General features: G+C 41.8%; 1 protein-coding gene across 2 annotated transcripts in view; it reads left to right on the top strand.

Moving 5' to 3' along the window:
- The window catches only part of CLVS1 (clavesin 1), a 154912-nt gene that overhangs the window by 109087 nt on the left and 20932 nt on the right, over positions 1 to 24893 (top strand). For both annotated transcript variants that reach the window (XM_075353245.1, XM_075353246.1), the window contains exons 3-4: positions 5633 to 5807; positions 20473 to 20583. In XM_075353245.1, the coding sequence (XP_075209360.1) occupies positions 5633 to 5807; positions 20473 to 20583 (286 nt within the window). The remainder of the gene's footprint in view (positions 1 to 5632; positions 5808 to 20472; positions 20584 to 24893) is intronic.

Raw genomic sequence — 24893 nt, 5'->3', positions numbered from 1 at the left:
GTGTGGTAACACTAAAGGGGGCTTTACAAGCAGCGATATCGCTAGCGATATTGCTAGCGAGCGTACCTGCCCCCGTCGTTTGTGCGTCACGGGCAAATCGCTGCCCGTGGCACACAATATCGTTAGGAGCCGTCACACGGACTTACCTGCCTATCGATGTCACTGTGGCCAGCGAACTGCCTCCTTTATAAGGGGGCAGTTTCGTGCGGCGTCACAGCGGCGTCACTAAGCGGCTGCCCAATAGAAGCGGAGGGGGGAAGAAGAGCGGCCGTAACATCCCGCCTACCTCCTTCCTCATTGCCGGCAGCTGCAGGTAGGCTGTAGTTCATATTTCCCGAGGTGTCATACATAGCGATGTGTGCTGCCACGGGAACGACGAACAACCTGCGTCCACAACAATCAACGTTTTTTTTGAAAATGATCAACGTGTCAACGATGGACGATTTGGTGAGTATTTTCCACCGTTAACGGCCGCTCGTTGATGTCACACGCAATAACGTCACTAACAATGCCGGATGTGCGTCACGGAATCTGTGACCCCGGCGATATATCGTTAGATACGTCGTTGCATGTAACATGCATGGGACCTTAAAAGGCTTCAATAAGAGGAAAATTTCTTTGTAAGGGCTACAAAGATGTAATATATGCTCTTCTGTTACCCCACCAAATATTATTTTTTTATTGTTGTTGAAGGGCCAAATTAGGACTTCTGCTCTGGGACCCCATGATCTCTATGTATGCCTCTGGCTCTGTAGCAGTCTTAATAGTTGGATCTGGCAAGTTTCAGTGCTCCTGAGCACCTCTTATGATGCTGAGGCAAAGCTGCCTCTGCTGCAGCATCTGAGAGTGCACAGTTCTGAACAGCAGCACAGCCATTCCCCTGCTCTAAAACATCAGTCTTCAGGAGCACACTGCTCCCTGGCAGCCAGGAAGCCAAGAGGCAGGGGAGCGGTATGTTACTGAAGATTGAATAACCCTTTAAAATAGAGATATGATAAATGGAATGTACAACAAAAGTTAACTGTCGTCTTCTATTTTTTCCATTTAATTCATTATTTTCAGAAGTTTAATGTTTTTTAACCTTTTCGTCTCTTTTTGGAAAATCTATTTAGTAGCTTTAGAGACTTTGAGTTTAAAAGGCTGTCATGATCTTGTCTCCTGTACACTTTGTGCTGCCCATTGTAAGACTCCAATGTCTTCGTGAAATGCAGTGATTACTGAATCCTGCCACTCCTGCTCTCTATGAGCTCTATAGGGAGTAATCTGTCTATGACAGCTGGAGCGTGGTGTTAGGGAGGCATAATCAATGAAAACTATGAGCATATTGAACTACTTTTGATCGCCAGCGAGGCTCTGCAAATTAAATTAAAAATGATCTTTGCACTGTTACATGGCTCTGTTTATCAGAAAACATTTTTGTTTAATTTTGGGGGAAAATTAAACATTTCTACTGTCCTTTTCTTAGAAAATCTCTAATTTCATAGGTAGTTTTTTTCTCTAACATTTCATACATATTCCTCTAGGAAAATTTTTTAATTTGTATAAATCTTTGCGTTATCTTCATACAATTAGTGCCCCACAATGATTGTAGTATAAGGATTGTCCAAATAACTGTGCAGCTCTAGGTATTTCTATACAGGCTCCGTGCCCGTGTGTAGGATACCTAAGACTCATTTGAAATTTAATATTTCAGCAGATTACCAAAAATATTACAAAACATTAGTATATGTTTTTAATCTCCCAACAAAGAAGATATTATTAGGCCTCCTTCACACATCCGTGTAAGAAAAAGCATATGTTGCACATCCCATTTTGGATGTCCGTATAGCCATCCATGTGTCCGTGTGTGTCATCTGTGTGACATCCCTGTGCTGTCCATATGTCCATGTGTCAGCCATGTGACCAGTACCTGAAAAAAAAGCCTGATACTGCAATTAATGGTTTTTTATGTCTAAAAGATGTGCAAAGCCAGAAATATGATACATAAATGATAGATAGATAGATAGATAGATAGATAGATACATGATAGACAGACAGATAGATAGATAGATAGATAGATCGATAATAGATAGATACATGATAGACAGACAGATAGATAGATAGATAGATAGATAGATAGATAGATAGACAGCATGTACAGCTATTTAGCAGAGTCAATAAATAATTTTAGAAAAAAAAGTGGGGTTCTCCCTAATTTTTATAACCAGCACAGATACAGTAGCAGCTGCGAAATACAACCCTCAGATGCAAAACCTTGGCCGGTTTTGAAAAATAGAGGGGCTACCACTCTGATTTACTTAGTTATTTGAACAAATAATTTTAAAAAATGGTTTAGGCTCCCCCACCATTTTTTAAAACTAGTCAAGGGACAGCAGACAACTGGGAGATGATATTTTTATTAGGGTAGGAAGGGCCATGATTATTTGGCCCTTCCCAGTCTAAAAATAGATGCACCAAACCTAGCACTGTACTCGGTGCTTCCCCCCTTTGCCCTGGTGCGGTGGTAAATGGGTTAATATATGAAGTTGATGCCAGCTGTGAATTGCCAGCTGGCCTCCAGCCCTGGTATTAGATATGTTCAAGTAAATAATATTTGTTCAAATAATTAAAAAAAATCATAGTGGGATCCCCTCTATTTTTCAAAACCAGCCAAGGTACAGCTGACAGCCGAGGGTCGATCTATCTATCTATCATTTATATATCATTTTCAAGCTTTGCACATCTTTTACACATAAAATAACATTTATTTCAACAATATCTGCTTTTTTTCCTATACTTGTCACACAGATGTCACACGAATGCCATCCATGTGATGTCCGTTTTTCAACCGTGGTTCCAGAAAAAAATTGAGTTGTCTTCGTGTGAATCATCCGTTCTGCCGCTACATGTGAAAACGAACACCACATGGACCAGAGACAAGGAGGTGTGAAGGAGGCCTTAGATTGTATTGATTGTTACTTAGAAAATAGTGACAGATACACTTTAATGTATGCAAGCCCATGTTAATTTAAATGTGACAGCAAATTGCAAAGCCCTTTATCATGACATGCAGTAGATATACAGGTTCCTGGTGATATTTTATTGACCATGAAAGGAGTGGATGTGTATCGTCATTTCTATTATTTTCAACATTGTGTTCCTGATTGAAAAATCAATTATTAGACGTTTCTGTAAGGACTAGTTAGACAGAATCGGCTTCAGACAAAATCAATGTCTCTTGTTATAGCTAGGAACTTTCATACAAGTCGACCATCAGATACTTCAAAGTATAACAAGATGTCAAGAGAAAATGTTATGTCATTGCTAAACATTTAACCCCTTCTCCAGAACAAAAATGTTAAGTTTTGGAATTAGGGGGAATTAGGTGTTCTAAAGATTAATGTCTAAAGTATCACTCCAGCATTTTGGGGTTTTTATTATTTTACAGCTGGAATGGCGTTTGTAATCCAAGCTCCCTGAACTTAGCATTAACCGCCGCTGTCTTCATCTTCTATCGCCACTGTTCTTGTCGGCCTCCAGCAGTTTATGACCTGTTGGATCTCTCCAGTGTTTACTGGAGAACACTGGAGATCACTTTTCAATGCAAGTCTATGAGAGCCTCATTCTGGCTCTCATAGACTTACATTGAGCACTTGTGACCTTTACCTCTGACATCCGACAGTCAGAAGTTGCCATCACATGATGGCGCCAAGATGACTGGAGCAGCAGTGATAAATGTTGAAGACAATGAAAGGTGAATATAAGACTAGAGTCATGGACCTTAGAGTAGAAGCACCACTCCAGCACTGAAAACCAAACACTGCAATGGTGCTTTAAAAAAAATGATATACACTGTAGTTCAAACGTTTAGGGTCACTTAGATATTTCCTTATTTTTGAAAGAAAAGCACATTTTTTTTCAATGAAGCTAACATTAAATAACATAGAGATACACTCTACATTGTTAGCTGCAAACGTCTGGTTTTGAATGCAATATCTACATAGGTGTATAGAGGCCCATTTCCAACAACCACCACTCCAGTGTTCTAATGGTACATTGTGTTTGCTAACTATTTTAGAACACTAATGGATGTTTAGAAATCCCTTGAAAACCCTTGTGCAAGTATGTTAGCGCAGCTGAAAACAGTTTTCCTGATTAGAGAAGCTATAAAACTGACCTTCCTTTGAGCTAGTTGAGAATCTGGAGCATTAAATTTGTTGGTTCCATTAAACTCTCAAAATGGCCAGAAAAAGAGAACTTTCATGTAAAACTCGAAAGTATATTCTTGTTCTTAGAAATGAACGATATTTCATGCGAGAAATTGCTAAGAAACTGAAGATTTCCTACAACGGTCTGTACTACTTTCAGAGGAGTGCACAAACAGGTTCTAACCAAAGTAGAAAGAGAAGTGGGAGGCCCCGTTGCACAACTGAGCAACAAGACAAGTACATTAGAGTCTCTAGTTTGAGAAATCGTTGCCTCACAGGTCCCCAACCAGCAGCTTCATTAAATAATACCCGCAAAACGCTAGTGTCAACATCTACAGTTAAGAGGTGATTTCGGGATGCTGGCCTTCAGGGCAGAGTGGCAAAGAAAAATCCATATCTGAGACTGGCTAATAAAAGGAAAAGATTATTATGGGCAAAAGAACAAAGACATTGGACAGAGGAAGATTGGAAAAAAGAGTTATGGACAGACAAATCGAAGTTTGAGGTGTTTGGGTCACACAAAAGAACATTTGTGAGACGCAGAACAACTGAAAAGATGCTGGAAGAGTGCCTGACGCCATCTGTCAAGCATGGTGGAGGCAATGTGATGGTCTGGGGTTGCTTTGGTGCTGGTAAAGTGGGAGATTTAAAGTGGATGAAACACCACCCACAGCCCAGTCACTCACGGAGACTGGAGCCCACCTCAGTGATGTCAGGTCAACTGGAAGTTAATGTGACATTATTGGATATTAGAGGTCACGGAGCCCGTGGGTCTCTTAATGGGAATGAGCGAACCGCAATAGCGCCTCTCAGAGGCAGAATTGGCTGAACAAGGTATTTAGATAAAGCCTTCCCTATCAGTTGTACAGGGATGTGGCCACTATTGCAGAGTAGTGAACCACCCCTTTAAATAAATTAAGTAAAAAAAATGGAAAATACCAATACAAAAGATGCCCTAAAAACACTGGAGAAATATAAAAAAAAATCCCAGCAGTAAAAAACGTAAAAAAACCCCAAAAAGCACTAACAAAAGATTTTTTATAAAACTTCAGAGAAACAGAGCAATTCCTCGTGTGTCTTCCAATGAAAAAGTGAGGTCTAAGGCATAACACTTCTTTTTGTGGAGATTGCCAAGCGAGCATAGCGAAACTTGTAGGCCATGCAATACTCATGCTAAGTCATGGCTCACTAAAGTGATGATATTAAAATTTGGGAATACCACACAAGTCCTCTGTTCTCTGGAGATGGTTTTGGCTGCATAAAAGGAACGTCAATTGCACATAGTTCTAGGAGCTTCTTTCCAACAAAGTTTCCTTCATGGATAAAATTGGCTTACGGTAAATATCTCTTGTAACCATTGCATGCAATTTCAGTTTATATGATACATTTTCTCATGATAAGCCTTGTATGAGTCACTCCTTAATTAAATATTCTTTTTTTTTAAGGAACTCCTTTGTGGACATCTTGCGTGCCATTCTCCTTTCGCTAGAAGTTCTAATAGAAGACCAAGAGCTTCAAATCAACGGCTTCATTTTAATCATAGATTGGAGCAATTTTTCCTTCAAGCAAGCCTCCAAGCTTACCCCATCAATCCTCAGACTAGCCATCGAAGGGTTACAGGTGTGTGCACAAATAATGACTACAGTTGATTGTTGTGAGATGACTGAATTTGTGTACAATTTAGAGATTTTTAGTATAATTCGTTAGTATAGGTTTGGGAATTAAAATGATCATGTTTAGCTGCTAAAATGAAATGTAACTCAGTTTCCATGGAGCATACAATGCTCTGCAAAAATGAGTACACCCTCTTTGAAAAGTAAGATTTTAATATCCTACTGAATACATGAACAATTTCCAAAATGTTTACAAGACTGAGCTTCTTAGAACATTTTTTTAATCCATAACATGAAATTAACGTTATCAATATAATTTTCATTACAAAATCTTCAGCTTTACTCAAATTAATTGATGCAAAAATAAATACACCCCACATCACATTTGGTACAGAAACCTTTGTTTGCAATTACAGACGTTTCCTGTAGTTCTTGACCAAGTTTGCACACACTGCAGCAGGGGTTTTGATGCACTGCTCAATACAGATTTTTTGCAGATGTTTCAGGTTTTGGGACTGTAGCTGGGCTACATTGAGTTTCAGCTCCCTCCAAAGATTTTCTATTGAGTTCGGGTCTGGAGACTGGCTTGCTCACTCCATTACTTGAAATACTTCTTATGGAGTCACTCTTTAGTTGCACTGGCTGTGTGTTTTGAGTCATTGTCATGCTGGGAGGCTCTGCCATGACCCAGCTTCAGTGCTCTTACTGATGGAAGTAGGTTGTTGACCTAAATCTCACGATACATGACCCCATCCATTCTCCCTTCAATGTCGTGCAGTCATTCTGTCCCCTTTGTAGAAAAGCACCACCAAAGTATGATGATTCTACCCCCATGCTTCACAGATGTGGTGTTCTTGGGGTTATACTCATCCTGTTTCCTTCTCCAGTTTCGGTGAGTGGCGTTGATCCAAAAAGTTCTATTATGGTCTCATCTGACCACATATCCTCCCATGCCTACGCTGGATCATCCAGATGGTCACTAGCAAACTTCAAACAGACGTAGACATGTTCTGGCATGAGCAGGGCAACCTTGTGTGTCCTGCAGGATTTTAATCCATGATGGCATAGTGTGTTATTAACAGTAATCTTTGAGACTGTGGTCCCAGCTCTCTTCAGGTCATTGACCAGGTCGATCCCATGTAGTTCTCGGCTAATTTCTGGCCTTTCTCAGAATCATCCTTATCCTATGAGGCAAGATCTTGCATTCAGCCCCAGAACGACCACATAAGACTGACAGTCATCTTGTGTTTCTTCCATTTTCGAAAAATTGAGCTAACAGTTGTTGCTTTCTCACCAAGCTGTTTGCCTATTGTCTTGTAGCCCATCCCTGCCTTGTGCAGGTCTACAATTTTGTTACTGGTGTCCTTACACAGCTCTTTGGTCCATGGTGGAAAGGTTGGAGTATGATTGATTGATTGAGTGTGTGAACAGATATCTTTTATACAGATAAGGAGTTCAAACATTTGCAATTAATACAGGTAATGAGTGCAGAGCAGGATGGCTTCATAAACAAAAAATAACATGACTGTGAGTGCCAGAATTCTTGCTGTTTGGTAGGCGGTCAAATACTTATTTTATGCAATAAAAAAATTTTCTGGATTTTTGGGGGGATTCTGTCTGTCACAGTTGAAGTGTCCCTACAATAACAATTACAGACCTCTAAATAACTTTGTAGGTGGGAAAACTTGCAAATTTGACAGTGGATCAAATACTATTTTACCTACTGTATATTTTTCCATTATTCAAGACTATCCTCTTTTAGAGCCTGGATGCTGGTTAGAAAGTGATGACAACTTATCTCTCCAGAATTCTCTATAGGTATTTTATTTTGATCAGTTTAGGAGACATACTTGGCCACTGAATCACTTCCACCCTGTTCTTATTCAGAAATGGAACAGTGGTCTTAGATGTGTGTTTTGGATCATTGCCATTTTGGAAAAGTGCACATCTACAAAGGGCACGGAGTGATGTAGCATCTTCTCTTTCAATGTAGAAAAGTACATCTGGGAATTCATGATACCATCAATGAAATATGGCTTCTTAATGCCAGCAGCACTCATGTAACTTCACATAAGGACACTGCCACCACCATGTATCACTATAGGCACTATGCATTTTTCTTTGTATTCCTCACCATTACAAGGCCATACAGTTTTGACGCCATCAGTTCCAAAAACATTTATCTTGGTCTTATAACTTCAGAGTATAGATTTCCAATAGTGTTCATATTTTTCAGCATGGGCCCTGGCAAATTGTAGATGGACTTTTTTGTGCACGGGCTTTAGGAGATGCTTCCATTTCTGTTATGAACATAAATCACTCACAAACGAGTAATGGAAAAGGGGAAGACGTGGCCTCACCCAACTGGTCCCTGTACAGAATAAAAGACCCTAGTAGCACAACTAACAGCACCACCTCAGATTTGGCTCCCTAAAAGACTGTCGAGGAGTTTCTCATGTCTCCTGAAGGAATAGAGGTGAGACCGCCACACAATGCTTACAAGGAGAGAGGAAAGTGTGCAGGAATAAACAGGAACCCAGTGTGAAATAAACTGAAACAAGCTCAAATAATGTAAAAGGTTTAGGGGCTGAAAAGGAAAACTGTCACACAGTAACTACCGGGGTCCCGCGGGGAATAAGGGAACCCCCCTAGTGACCCAGTGCCACATTGTGATGTATTCATTCCACCCCATAATTCACTCTTGTAAGATTGAGGTTATTTTAAGTCTACAGCCTAGGAAATGCTGAAACCCCTGTGCAGATTGGAGGAATATGTGATTGCTAATGTCCATCATAATAACAGGAACCTGTAGTATGAGAAGATGTGTACTTTATAGGACCAAGGGCAGGGTGAGTTTTCTTTTGAAGCAATTGGGGCACTATTTCTTTTTGGAGCACTATGTAAGTCATTAATATTGTTTGAGGAGCGAAGCTGGGTACTATTATTTAGGGAATGTGCCCTAAATATAGTTGTACATGTTTCTGCATGAAGAACCTGTAACTTGGCAGGGAAAACGCTGCACAAAAAAAATCTTGCATTTTTGCCACGTATTTATTTGTGTGCGTCTTTGTTGCATTTTTTTATGCATGCCTCCGATTCATTATAGTGGGTGAAAAACACTGCAAAACGCTGAAATACAGTAATTGACATGCTGCATGTTTGATACTGCTTCAAATCTGCAAGGAAAAAATAAATAAGCAATCTGTGCATGAGATTTCTGAAGCTCATTCACTTTGCTGGGTTAGTAAAAGGCTGCATTTTTCTCAGCAAAAACATGTGGGGGGGGATGTGACGTGTGCACTAACGGACATATACAGAAGAGGGAACCTGTGCAAGGACAGTATATAGGCCTTTTGCAGTCCAACAGCTCATCAAAATAAACAATTTCACCTGTTTTGTAAGTAGAAATGGGCCCCCTAACCTCTTGGGCCCCTGGTTGCACCAATGATATGTCTGCTCCTACTTTAAGGCCTTTTTCACACGTCTGTGGAAAACACACATGTTTTTCATGGACGTGTTGAAGGTGCGTAAGGCCCTCCGTGTGCCGTGATTTTGGCACACATGTGTTCTCCGTGTGCTATCCAAGATAGCACACATAGATCAGGAACTTTTTACTCACCTGTCCCCGGCACTGCTGTCCGTGGTGTTGATGTCTCCGCTGCTGCTGCTTCCGCGTCTGCAGTGCTGTGAATATTCATGAGCATAATGAGCAGGCCCAGAAGCAAGTGACAGTAGTGCTGAAGACAGCAGGTCTGGAGACAGGTGAGTATAGAAATTAATTTTATTTCAAAGACACGTGTTTTCTTTGATATGTATCACACGGATCACATCAATGTGTGGTCCATGTAACAACAGTGCTGCCGGAGAAAAACGGACTTGTCTCCGTATGGAACACCCAGACACGCGTGTGCTCCATACAGACACACAGTCCTTGTGAAAACAGTGATGTGGGTGCAGACCCATTGATTTTAATGGGTCTGCAAAAGTCCGTGATTCCGGTGAATATGAAACCAACGTCATACGTAGCGGAATCACTGACATGTGAAGGGGGCCTTAGGTAGAGATGCTATTGCCATATGGTTGTTCTACTAAAATGTAGGGTTTAAAGGGAAACACTATTCTCATGCCCAACACCATCCATCCATCCATGCATGCATTCATTTCCAGACTTCTAGATGGAGCTCTTCTGTCTTTAGCAAAGAGAAGTTATCAGCAATTCTTTTACCAGTTATTTATCGGCTATAAAATACACATTACACGGCTACAGATTTTTCAGTCTGTTAATCAGATCTCTTCTCGCTAGAACATTGCTAACATTTCACACAAAGTGATTTTCTTTACTGCATTCAAGATTCTCTTTATTGCAGTAGTTTCACTCAATTGCTCCTCTATTTAGCCACACACATTATGATTTGGAACGCCGGCTTTGTCAGTTTATTATGGTAGATCTGAATTTTTCATTGCTGTCATGTCCAAAAATGGGAAATCATTTGGATCTAAAGGGTGCTTTACACGCTGCGACATCGCTAGCGATAGCTAGCGATGTCGTGCGTGATTGCACCCGCCCCCGTCGTTCGTGCGACATTTGTTGATCGCTGCCATAGCGAACATTATCGCTACGGCAGCGTCACATGCACATACCATTTCAGTGACGTCGCTGTAACCGCCGAACAATCCCTCCTTCAAGGGGGGAGGTGTGTTCGGCGTCATAGCGACGTCACTGCAGCGCTACTAAGCGGCCGCCCAATAGCAGAGGAGGGGTGGAGATGAGCGGCCGGAACATCCCGCCCACCTCCTTCCTTCATCGTTGCCGGTAGACGCAGGTAAGGAGATGTTCGTTGTTCCTGCGGTGTCACACATAGCGATGTGTGCTGCCGCAGGAACGATGAACCACCAGCGGCATGCACCACCAACGATATTATGAAAAGGAGCGACGTGTCAACGATCAACGATTTTTTATGCTTTTGCGATCCTTGATCGTCGCTCCTTGGTGTCTCACGCTGCGATGTCGCTAACTGAGCCGGATCTGCGTCACTAACGACGTGACCTCGACGATATATCGTTAGCGATGTCACAGCGTGTAAAGCACCCTTAAGTCTATGCTAGCAGTAATTGTAAGCAAATATGATAAAGTTATACTGTACTATAGCATATCCTAAATAATAAATATGTAGAGCCTAAAATAAAATTAATTATTTCAGTTTTGCAGGATTTTTCTTGACATTACCTTTACCAGGGATGTCTTTACATGTACAGATTTCTGTACAATAAGACCAAAATGAGTCTAAATTAATGGAAATGCCCCCCCCCCATGCAATAATTAAGGACTTGTGCTACTTAAATTCCAATGTTCTGATTTGTCAAGAACATATATATTCTTTGCTGCCACAATGGCTGACAGTGTAACAGTGGAGACGCCGCCCGTTGTCTTAGTTGCTTTAATATATGCAATTACCTTATTTATGCTGTTTTTATGTTGTGTGGCCCCCTACTGAGTATCCATAGCCAGACTCTGGTATTTTGCCTTCATAATTAATAATGGTCATTATTCCCCAGCCTATTAAATTTAGACACATAGGTAATATATATTGTACAATTATATATGCTCTGACAGTGTATATTATAATGTAGTTTCCCCCTAGTGAGGTGTGGGGCAATGACTGAACTGCAACAGATAGTGGAACATGTTGTGAATTAATTTATAAAAGCTGCATGAGTCAAGCAAGTGCATGAGTACTGTAATGGAAGGAATGCCCAAGGGCCGAAGTGCCACTCATTAGGATATAAAGTTGGGTAGTGTACTTGTTAGAGCTAATGCACTGAGTTGGAAGAGATGGATTATTTATGTCCATGCCGTTGGTAATGTTGCAAAGTCCTGGCTGAGGAGAACGGTACAACCCAGCTGAAAATTTCTATACTAGCTAGCAAGTAGGGGTGAGTAGAACTTGCCATATATGGTGTGGTAGACCAACACTATAGTAAGCAAAGGATAACAACCACAGAGGGGAGCATTAAACCTTATTCCTATAAGTTAAGAGTAGTGATGAGTGTGCACTACCATGCTCGGTTGCTCGATTCTCGAACAAGCAGTTGGATGTGTACATGAAGTCAATGGGAAACTTGAGCATTTTTTCCGGATGATGTTCCGGAAAAATGTAATGGGGATTAATCTGGAATGAAACATCAGATCACAGATATAAAGATACAATTTAGTTCAACTTTCTATGACCTGCATGTCCATCTAGATGGCTTAGAAGGGTTGATCCTACTGACAGATTTCTTTTAAGACTGTTGTGACAGTCTTAATGAAAGGTGTGTAAAAGTAAGGGGTACTTTACACACTGCGACTTCGCTAGCATCAGCTAGCGATGTCCAGCGCGATAGCACCTGCCCCCGTCGCACATGCGATATCTTGTGATTGCTGCCGTAGTGAACATTATCGCTACGGCAGCATCACACGCACATACCTGGTCGGCGACGTTGCGGTGACCACCAAACAATCCCTCCTTCAAGGGGGAGGTGCGTTCGGCGTCACCGCGACGTCACTAAACGGCCGGCCAATAGAAGTGGAGGGGCGGAGATGAGCGGGACGTAACATCCTGCCCACCTCCTCCCTTCCGCATTGCCATCGGGACGCTGGTAAGGAGATGTTTGACGTTCCAGCAGCTTCACACACAGCGATGTGTGACGCCGCTGGAGCGACAAACAACATCGTACCTGCAGCTGGAGCGACATTATGAAAATGAATGATGTGACACAGATCAGCGATTTTTGACTGTTTCATGCTCGCTCATCGTCGCTCCTAGGATTTACACATTGCGATGTCGCTACCGGCGCCGGACGTGCGTCACTAACAACGTGACCCCGACAATATATCAGTAGCGATGTCGCAACGTGTAAAGTACCCCTAAGATTTGCCCAATTCATTAGAGCGTGCGACTTAATCAATTAGGTGCCTTTTACAAGGGCCGAGGTGCTACTGCATGAAATGCCACTCAAGTCAGGAACTGGAGTACATTTCTCGTGAAATTTACACCATTAAAATTGCATACATTTTCATAAATTATATGGGCAGGCCACATTAAGCTCAAGCACCTTCTGTTTAGGCAAAACAGGCTGAGACTGGCATGAAAATGTCAAAAGTTGCAAACTTTTTTTTGCCTTTTCCTTTTCCTTTTTATTGCACACTCTGTTTCAAATTGTATTTCTGCCTGTTTCCTCTGTCTCATTGTTCTTTATTTTTTTGTGGTTAGCTATATCGAAACTGATAACACGTTGTGTATCAATGATACATCAATTATTTCTTTTTTGGCGCCTTTATTTGAATGTATTTCATATTTAAAGGGGTATTCCCGTCTCCAAGATCCTATCCCAATATGTAGTAGGTATAGTAATATAGTAGTAATAATAATAATAATACTATTAGCAAATACCTCCAATTAGAAATGTAGTATAGTTCTGCTGATTCACTATGTCACTTATCTCATGTGCACGGCATTGCAGGACCTTAGGTATCCATGGATATGACAAAGCATATAGTGACAGTTAGTTAGTTGCTAATGGTCATAACCATGGATACCTAAGGTCCTGCAATGTCCTGCACATAAGGTAAGCGACATAATGAATCAGAAGAACTATACTACATTTCTAATTGAAGGTATTTGCTAATATTATTGTTATCAAACTTACTACATATTGGGATAGGATCTTGGAGATGGGAATACCCCTTTATGTATGTGATAATTTAACTATGTTTTTACTGTGGTTGTATCCTGAGGAATAACTTGGACGGCATATTGGCTATAAAGACCGTATTAACGTCACATACTATCTCTCTTTATTTCCCTGTGGAATACAACCAGCAATGCAGAGGATCCACATTTGTTTCTCTTTTGGCCACAGCCAGAAATGTTACTAAAGTTAGGAATTGGAGTCATCACTAAAGTTGCATAAATTTTCATGAATTAGATGTGCAGCCTTAGCCGTGCCCCTTTCCCCCCATGCTCCAGGGACTGGTATAAAAATGACAAAAGCTGCGAAAGTTTGTGACTTTTTAAAGTGTTTTACTCCAGAATTCTGCCATCATAACCTGAAAGAGATTGTTGGCCTATCCCTAGGATAGGTCATCAATGTCTGACTCTCCACACTCCTTACAATTAACTGTTCTCGCTGCCGGCGTCGGCAGCAGGTGGACGGAAATGTTCAGTTCTGCCCCATCAACTGATAGTGGCCACAGCCAGGTACTGAACGTCCGCCTCCCTTTCAAATCAATAGGTCTCGGATGTGGATTAATCAGCTGCAGCCGCTATTAGAAGATGGGGCAGCTCCGGAACTGCACATTTCTGGCTGCCTGATGCCACCACCAGCACCAAAAACCAGCTAATTGGCAGGGGTGTGGGGTTTTGGACCCCAATCGATCAGACTTTGATAACCTATCCTGAGGATAGGCAAACAATGAAAAAGTAGTGGTCAACCACTTTAATGAATTGTGCCCATAATGTATTACTAGCAACCAGGGCTGTGATAATGATGAATAGTCCATTTACCATTAAGCACCAGATAATAAATATATTGGACAATACATTTATCACTGATCTTTAGGAATTGCACACTCAAGCCCCTCAAATCGCTATTATTGATTTAGTGAGAAGGTGGTTAAGGCTACATTTGATCTATATCAAAGATAGAGCATTCATTTATATTGTTAATGGGGAACTGAGCTTTCAAGTGACTTCTCAGAATAAGCGGTCTGCCTCAGTTTCCTTGCTTGCTGCGCTTTCCTGTCTCTCCCCCTAGAGAATAATGGACTGTTTCCTCCGAGAAAGACAAATTTGAGCTCTGTTCTTTGACAGTGGATGGTGAGATTATAGCGTGGTCGGAGACGGTAGTGGTGGCCGAGGTATTGTCTTTCATGCCCCACCATGCTACATGAAACTGTGGTTTTTGGCTAGGTGTACATGTCTCTGTAGTGCTCTTTACCTAAGCGATACACCTCCACAGACTGATCTTTGCCATTGGATATGGCAGACCAGGACCAGATGGTTGAATTGAAGAATTGATGAATTGAGAGAGACCAATGTTAAAAAAATATGATATTTACCGAACTTTAGCTTGGTGACAACTATGTACAGCAGATAGTTGGCCCAGTTCTTCTGGTACACTTATCTTGCTATCATTAGGCATAAACATTTCTCCCTTAGGTCACTCAACAGTTCCTTCCGAAAGCCTCCCACCCACTGTGTCCCACTACAGTCCTGTTAACACTTCTGGTGAATCTCGTCTTTCTCTGTGAGGCCTCCACTAGAGAGGTTGCGTTCTTCACCATCGCATACAAAGTCTGTTCTCCGAGATTCACAGACTCCAGGCTGTGATAGGCTCTCAATCCACCACAGTGGAATTCGTGTCCCAATATGACAACCATTATTCTCTTCAGTGGCCATAATTAGGATACCTCTCATTTTTCAATATAATAGAACTCACGTCCCCCTGATACAAGAATTTTGCTCTGTCCACCTCTCTTCACACAGGTCTCTCAGTCCACCTGGACTTGTCCCTGTGTTCTTTCAATCTTCTTCCCTGGCCTAGGTTTCGATTTGTCCTTTTCTCATTTACCAAACACTGTAACATTTACTCTCACAGTCTTCTCCTCTCTCTCGGACATTAAATCATACTATCAGGAGTGGTCTCTTCACACAACACACCTCAAACTCAACAGTCTGCTAACACTCGGACCTTATGTCCACTAACCACGAACTCTGATTTCTAGATCCCTATCTTCTGTGTAGCAACCCTCTTGTCTTCCAATTTAACTCCTACCCAGCCCGAATCAGCTTTACATATTAACCCTACCTGTGCCGGAATATACAAATAAGCACCCAATACACAGGTCAATTAAAAAACACTTTCAATCACATGAAAAACGATGAATTACTTTACAACACTTCACATTATCTTCGAGGGGGTGTGGATAGCACTTCCAACTCCGTAGAAGATCAGGATGCAGGAGTGAGGGGAAGAAGTATCTGATAAGTAGGGAAGGAAGCTGATTCCTTTAATAAGATACCATACAACGTTTCTATTGATTTATGTAAATTTTATTGGTCATGCAGTTCTTTTATAAAGAATAGTTGTGAAATTATGTTTTTTATATCTATTGACTGTTAGCATTGAATCTGTTAAAAAATAATGAAACAAGGAAGTACAAAGTATGTTTTCAGTATTTCATTTCTTTTTTTCAATCCATATAGACTTTAATGGCAGAGTCTGATGCTTCAAATGGATCTGAGTGTTAACAACTGAAAATACGGATGTTTTTAAAAAAACTGTTCTGTATATGGATCAATTAAATTCTATGGTTCTTTGTGCTGTCCAAGAAACAAACGGACTGCACATGATCAGTGATGAGCGTGCAGAACCATGTTTGGGTATTTGGTACTCATAAGGAGAAGTTGGATGCTGGTATGTGCATGACTCATGTACCTAGTATAATGGAAGTCAATGGGGAACGTGAGCATTTTTTTGGAAGATCTGAAAAAATGCTCAAGTCCCCCATTGACTTCTATTATACTCGATACTTGAGTCACGTCCATCCAAGCATCAAATTGCTTGTTAAGAGTACCAAGCACCCAAGACTGGTATTGCTTGCTCATAACGTATTACATGGATGTGTGAATGTAGCCTTGTACCCGTCCTGTGGACAGCTACAGTGGAGTTTATGGATTATAGTTATGGATATGATCCCTATTACATTGCTTACTGAATACTGATATGTAGTTGCTGTTCGATGTTTTAATTGTTGCTATTTTGCATGTTAGAGGATTCACTGGGAATTAGAGCTCTGAATTATGCGCAGGCATTGTTTATGTGTTGGATAGTTATATTCAGGTGGCTTCACTGAGGACCTAAGGGATTGCGTGGGTGAGGAAACAACACGAAGGCCATTGGATCGTCTGCTGCATTGTACTCAGACTGCATAACAAATACTCGATTAAAGCAATGAGTCTGACAAATTGGCAATTTTACTTCAAAACATTTTCTTTATACCAGTAATGTGAAAGCCACAGACTATGTACACAGCATCAACCATCTTAACATTTCTGTACAGCTCTAAAGAAGACCATTCACCAGTTTGAGCATGTTAAACTGGCCACATCATGGAATAGTGGCTGCAGAGCTTTATATAGTGTAGGTTTTATTTTTTTAGCTTCTTATCCCCTTTGCCAAGATTTTATCTTGTGTGCTAATTTGCCCTTCAACCAAGGGGGTGTTAGTAGAGATTGACTCTGAGGGCATTGATTTTTTTCATAATTGAGTTTTTGTTGTCCCCTCTGTCTGTGTTGTTTGTCGGTGGGGTTTTGTAATTACTGTCCCAGCCCGGCTCATGGGTGGTGGGTGTGAAGAATGTTACATCAGGGTCTTGGACAGGAAAAGGAGACACGCTGGGGGCCCAGACCTCACTACCATTGAGTGGACCTCTGAGTTGAGGGTCAGCCCAGGGTCCCTCTAGTCTGATAGCTAGCTTAGGGGTACCTATCCAGTCAGATCATAGTCACCAGCGTAACATAGAGATGTAGATACAGAGGTGAAACACGTCTCACTTAAAAAAAGCGGGGTCTGACATTGTCTGGCAGTGTTTTCTTTTTTTTTCTCCCTGGATGATGCCTTCTGTTTATGATTGGTCACCATCATGCAGGGGTAAAAGTGCAGGTAAAATAATAAAGACTATACTCACCCACCATACCGGCGCACTTCCAGTAGTGTCCAGGATCGTGTGACATCATGCGAGCATCCTATCAGCACCGATTCCTTTCTGCCCGCTTTGCACCGATCGAACATTCAACAAAAAGTGAACGCAGCCACTGCTCTCATTTCCAGTTAACTCTTTTGACCAAAGGTGGAGAGAAGGAAGACGGTGCTGATTGGACGCGAGGCTCACGTAACGTCACAAGCCCACGTCAGCCAACAGGGAGCCAACTGTCAAACAGCATGACTTTGGTAGAGACATCCCATCAATACAGCAGAGCAGAAAGAAGAAGCTGCTCTGTGGCCATGACATCATTAGAAGATGTAAAATCGTCAGCAGGAGTTAGCTATCAGCCTATAAGTTCTTAGCCCACTAGCAAAAAATAGGCAAAGTCTTGGATAAGCTTGTCTTGGGATGTGAAGGGATCACTAGGAACAGGGGAGCCTAAACTCGCCCTCAGGCTAGGAGAACTTTGGCTGATCCAGATCTCAAAGATACGCCTGAAGGTGACGATGTTTGGGCTGCCTACCTTACCCTCGCTCCTAAATAACCCTGGTCTGGTGGCCCTCCTCCCTTTACCCAGGAGAGGGCCGAGACAGGAGTGATTAATGCCACACAAATAATCAGACGGCGGAGAAACCAAAACTCAAACTCACAGCAATCACTCACAGAGGTATAGATAATACGTGATAAGGAAGAAACTAAAGGAAGGGAGGAAATAATCAGAGAACAAAAGTATTTCCAAAACACACAAAACAGCACACAGACGTTCACCAGCAACAGGATAACAAAGCACTAGGACCAGGATCACAAAATCTATCGGCATGGGAGACCAGGCTCCACTATCTTAAAAAGGGCAGCAGCAACTGTGATAGGTCTCCTGCAACTTGTGACTGAAGCAGTAATCCACAGGCTAGCAGAAATTAACTCCTTCAAGCCCGATTACTAACAAGAGGACAGCTGGTCAATACCCAAGCCTGCCTGTGCAATTCAAAAGCAGCATTGTGTGGAGTGTCTGCCTCTGTTGTGTGAAGAGTGTCAGAAGTAGTTCTGATACTTGGCAAATTTTGAGCTAGACACCGTGTGACAAAGCCCTTCCAGACTGGCATTGAGCCCACAAGTCTCAACGAAGGGGTGTGGTGGAGTTAATTTTCATTTTTATGCACCTCACCAGAAATGTTTCTTTTAGTATTTTCCATGACAAGGATCACAAAAGCACATAAAGAAAAAAAGATTGTCAGTGCTACTGGCCAATTCACAGGCATCAGTAATATCAGTGGTGCTCTAGATGTTAGGCTCTGCGACTGCAGTGGTGACACCATGACTATAATATTTGATCACTGCTGCCAGTCAATGATCAATGAGTTCAGCGGCTCTGACAATGTAGACTGCATGAGTCAATGAGGTCAGTGACTGGCTGCAGAATTGTTTCCTTTAGCAGCAATAGTGTTGGAGAATAAAAATGCAGGAATGTCCACACAGTCCTATGACTGCTCGGCTCTGGGAGATCATACCCGTCCTATACATATAATAGACTGTAAATGTAAGTGTTGCCCATTGTGTTGGATGGTGAACCATCACATTATGGGTGTCATGACCAAGCATTCCTTCATGAACAGTGTCCTGGAAAGTGGATTGGTCATTGTGGGCCAGTTCAGTGGCCACCAAGGTCTCCCAATCTGACCCCCCTAGACTTCTATCCTTGGGGTCATCTGAAGGCAATTATCTATGCTGTAAGATACAAGATGTTCAGCATCTGAAACAACGGATACTGGAAGCCTGTGCTAGCATTTCTTCTGCGATGTTGCTATCAGTGTGTCAAGAGTGGGAGAAGAGGGTTGCATTGACAATTCAACACAATGGGCAGCACCTTGAACACATTTTATAAGTGATCATAAAATTGTTAATAACTAATTAGCGAATAAAGTTACATTAAAACCAAGCATACCATTGTTTTTCTTATGAAATTCTCAACAAGTTTGATGTGTTATATGACCCTCTTCCCTTTGGAAAAAATAAAGTTGGATCCAAAATGGCTGACTTCAAAATGGCCGCAATGGTCACCACCCATCTTGAAAAGTTTTCCCCCCTCCCATATACTAATGAGCCACAAACAGGAAGTTGATATCAGCAATCATGCCCATTTTATTTAGATGTATCCATATAAATGACCCACCCTGTATATACAAAAATAAAAACTTTTAAATGAAATGTATTTTAACTCAGAATCATACTTTTTTACTTCTTACCTACCCCTATTTGTGGTCTTTAAAGGTAATCTATTAACAGGTTTTGCTACCTCATCTGAGAGCAGCATGATGCAGGCAAAGAGACCCTGAATCCAATGATGTACTATAAAACTTTACCAGGTGCAGGAGTTCTGACACAGTTTTTAGATTTAGCAATGCAGAAGAGCTGAGAGAGCTGCCCCCGCCCACACCAGGCTCTCTATAGACATTTTACATTGACAGTGAGATGCCAGTCAGAGGAGGGGAATTGCCAGACAACACGGCAAGAGCCAGCAAGTCAAAACAATAAGATACCGGTGCTAAAACAAATATTGCAAATAAGCAACATCACAGACCTTGACAAGAGAGGCATCCCTGAATTCTATGATTTAACCCTTACAGTATGCTGACTTCAGATTATATAGCAAAAACCTGCTGACAGATTCCCTTTAATAACACTGGCATACTGTAAATTCACCAAGGATTAGACTACACTAAGAGTTATGTCTCATAGGAGTCAGCACATGCTCCTTTTGCGATGACCAGCTTGTATGTTTTAGTTGATACACGCAGAAATATAATTAGGTTCAGTGATAAAACTGCTGTAAGCGCATGTCACTTTGTGTAACAGATTGCCTTTCTGTCCAGCTGGCCACCCTTTTATATCCAGTAATGAGTGTCCGCTTTCCTCTTGCTTCCAGGACAGTTTTCCAGCTCGCTTTGGAGGCGTCCACTTCGTCAATCAACCTTGGTACATCCACGCTTTGTATACTATCATTAAACCTTTCCTAAAAGACAAGACGCGAAAAAGGGTAAGGCATACAAACTCGTGCAAGGCTGCGTAATAGACTTTCTCCAAATCTCCAGAGACCTCTTTGACTCAGTTTTTCCCGGTGACCTCTGAGATACGGCATATGGTGTGTTGTGGTCACAGCTGAGAATTGCAGATTGCCTGCGTCCGATCAATAAAACTATAGCAATGGATTATATTCAGTCTGAGTCTTTGGGATGAGAGCATCTTTGATCTCTAGAAAGAACAGGAACTAACCAGTCAGAATCTCATTTGTGATATGAAGGAGGAACACATTAACACTACTGGGAGCACTAGGAGCTGTAATTACAGACAGTTGCATAAAGGTTCAGTTGCTGCACATAATTGAGCATTTTTATCTGCAACATAAGGTGCTCTGATTTATAATTACATTATATTCCTGCAGCCATATCTGTTCCCGAGCACGGTAATGCTGAAATGCAGTCTTTACATGGGACCAGAAGAATGGGTTGTGCTCTTCCTCGTCTTATGGGGAATAAATGAATCTGCATACTTCGTATAGCTGAGGATGTAATCTTACCCATTGATTTGAAAATTCATCATACATTTATGAGCAAAAGGGTAACAATATTTAGAACTTTTGACTTTCATGCTCCATATCTCACTACAGCTTTGAACGTGAGACTGCCATCATTTTATAGACAATCATCTTGACTATCTCATATAAATTTGACTTGCAACTACTTAACATATGATTAGTTATGCAGATTATTGTCATGTCACTGCATTGTTACTGTTTTGCTCTTAACAATCTACTTTTTAATTTGTATTACTTGTTAGTATTTCTAAATTCATCTCTACTTCATTGTCATTGAACCATTTCTTTGCCAATATCGATATATGCTTTGCGTCGTTGTCCTGCTAGAACACTATGTCGTCTTTTTCATACCTAGAGTACTCGAGTATACAAAGTAACTCATCTTGTAGATACGCACTTATAGCTCAGCATTGAGACCACCATGGATTCTGGTCAATTATCCAATACCTTTGGCTGTGAAACAATTCCATATTAACAGGCTTCCTCCATAGAACTTGACAGTTCCTTCAATTTCTTGATCTGTTAGCCCCTTTTTCTCTTGTTTCTTCCAGACCTATTTGTACCCATCAGAGCCTAGGCTATTGAATTTCATCTCATTGCTCCAAACAATCAGTTACCAATCTTCTACTGACCACTTTTTGTACTTTTTTGCAAACTTGAACCGACACTTCTTATAACGATATTGAAGTCGAGGCTTCTTCATTTTTTTGGGCCACCATTCCAGACTTGTGTAATTTGCATCATATGGTGCTTGCATGAAGATCTGTGCTCTCGCTATTATGAAGCATACGAGCCGCTTCCACTGTCATGTGTGTCGCACCAGAACTGATAGACCCTGTGATGAGCTGACTTGTTGACTGCGATATTTTGCATGAATGTCCAGCTCTTGGCTTTGAATGGATGGATGGGCTTCATTTTGTATGTTTCCAAATATCATGGTGCTTATATCATGCAGTTTGGCAATTTTCTTGGCCAAGATTCTGCTATCGATGGACTGGAGGATGATTTTTCTCTTTTCTTGGGAAATCTTCTTCATGGCTGCCCCTCGATTCAAAGTAGTATCCTTTCACTTGGGTATTAACCTAATAACACAATGAGCTGTTAGGGAATGTGAGAACAGGTTATAATTTGTAGTAAACATGAAAAAAATGTTTTTCCCCACCAGGAGCAAAACAGTAACAATGCAGTGATAAGAATCTGCATAACTACCGTATTTTTCGCTTTATAAGATGCACTTTTGTTCCCCCAAATTTTGGGCGAAAGTAGGGGGTGCGTCTTATAAGCCAAATATACGGGGGGGGGTGTATATATATATATATATATATATATATATATATATATATGTATGTATGTATATATATATATATACACATACTTACACTGCAGGGTCCAGGCAGGGGAGGTGGGGGCAGCTCTGGAGCGCAGGTAAACGCCGCGGCGGCAGTGCTAGATCTCCTGCTCCCGCTCATATAATATGCACAGCCGCTGTCCAGCAGTGTGGTGCTGAAACTGCACCGGAGTGACGGGCTGGGGGAGCAGTGCATATTATATGAGCCTGCGCCCCCCTGTGATGGTACACGCCCCCCCTGTGTTAGATATGGCCCCCATGCTGCTGCTCATTCTAAAATAAAAAAGCTTTACTTACCCCCTCCAGCGTTTCTCCTCGTTGTCCCTGCTTCCACTGTGATCAGGCACGCAGAGTTCTCACTCTGCTGTGCCGATCACATGACCGGCACCAAGAACCAGGAAGTGGAGGAAGAGAAGCACGGAGGGAGACAGGAGGGAGATCAGTGCTGGAGGAGGTAACGAAAGAGTATTTTATTTTACTATGGGCAGCAGCATGGGGGCGATATCTAACACAGGGGGACTTGTGAAATCTATATAGGGGCCATGGGCAGCACCATGGGGGCGATATTTAACACAGGGGGACTTGTGCAATCTATATAGGGGCCATGGGCAGCACCATGGGGGTGATATTTAACACAGGGGGACTTGTGCAATCTATATAGGGGCCATGGGCAGCACCATGGGGGCGATATCTAACACAGGGGGACTTGTGTGATCTATAGGGGCCATGGGCAGCACAGGGGAACGTGTGCAATCCATAGGGGGCCATAGGCAGCACAGGGGAACGTATGCAATCCATAGGGGGCCATAGGCAGCACAGGGGAACGTATGCAATTCATGGGGGGCCATAGGCAGCACAGAGGAACATATGCAATCCATAGGGGGCTATATGCAGTATAGGGGAATGTGTGCAATCCATAGGGGGCCATAGGCAGCACAGGGAACATATCCAATCCATAGGGGGCCATAGGCAGAACAGGGAACGTGTGAAATCCATAGGGGGCCATAGGCAGCACAGGGGAACGTGTGCCATCACAAGGGGGCTATATTCAATATAAGGGGGCCATATCCAGATTAAGGGGGCTAATTTTAGGATGGGGGGCTATGAGGGACATATACCCTATATGATTTGTTAGACTGACACTGGCATTATAAGATGGACCCCATTTAACATTAAAAAAAAATAATTCTCTTTTCCTTCACCAAATTTAGGGGTGCGTCTTATAATCAGGTGCGTCTTATAAAGCGAAAAATACGGTAATCATATGCTGAATAGTTGCAAGTCAAATGTATGTATAATAGAGCCAAGATGATTGTCTATAACATTAAGGTAGACTCATGTTCAAAGATGTAGTGGATGGTTAGATATTGAGCCTGAAATTCAAAAGTTTAAAACATTGATACCTTTTTGCTCGTCACTGTACATCAGATTCATGGGTCAGCAATAAATTATTATATATAGGTAGAGTTAGAAGTACATTATTTTAAATACACCCAGAAGACCCATATTAGAAAAAAAAACGAGGATAATTTATGTTAGACTTGATACATCTTTGATACTCATGAGAGTATAAAAAAATCATCCAATTTTAGCCAGAAAAAAGGTACTGTCATCTGTATGGCAACCATTTTTTATATATCAGGTATAATTAAAATATGCAAGACAAAATACAGGTTTCTATTTGAAAAGGAACCTGTCATGGGGAAAAATGTTATTAAGCTGTAGATATAGAGGTAATCTGCAAGTTAATAGCATCCTGAACCTGCCCGGCACCTTCACAACAAACCCTGTTGCCGGGAGGAAATTAACTTTAATCCTCCTGGCAGCGTTCTGGTTTCAGTCATGGAGACAGTGCCAGCGCAAGTTCAGTCACTGCTTTGGATAGATGTGGCTGCAGCCACTCCGTCTTCACTGACTGACAGCTGGCTGTAATGATGAGCACCTGTCGGTCATTGTAGGTGGTGCAGTTAGAGCTGCTGCTCTCCATACTCAGAGCGGTGACTAAACCTGCGCCGGCACTGCCTCCATTACAGAAAACGGAACACTGCCAAGAGGATTAAAGTTCTTTTCCTCCCGGCAGTATGTGGACTTCTGAGCAGCCCTATGGAATAACAGTGGTCCGAGTGCTGTCCGCTTTTTTAACAGACATTTGGGCCAGAAATATGGTCATGTGGATTTAATGAGAGCGGATATCTTGCAGAGTATAGTGGCAATATACTCAGCTGAAATGGGGATTTGGGAATATGGCACCAGCACAAGTGACTTCATCTGCCTTCCTCATGGGCTATGTTAAGCTATATAAGTATACCCAATCTCAGGCAGCACATCACATTCCACTCGGACCAATATTACTCTATGTGCCAGCACCCATGAGTGATTATTTTGTCAGCCCTAATTGGACCGA

This window comes from Anomaloglossus baeobatrachus, chromosome 6, assembly GCF_048569485.1.
Source record: "Anomaloglossus baeobatrachus isolate aAnoBae1 chromosome 6, aAnoBae1.hap1, whole genome shotgun sequence".
Lineage (NCBI taxonomy): Eukaryota > Metazoa > Chordata > Amphibia > Anura > Aromobatidae > Anomaloglossus > Anomaloglossus baeobatrachus.
This window is presented reverse-complemented; position numbering and strand designations above follow the sequence as displayed.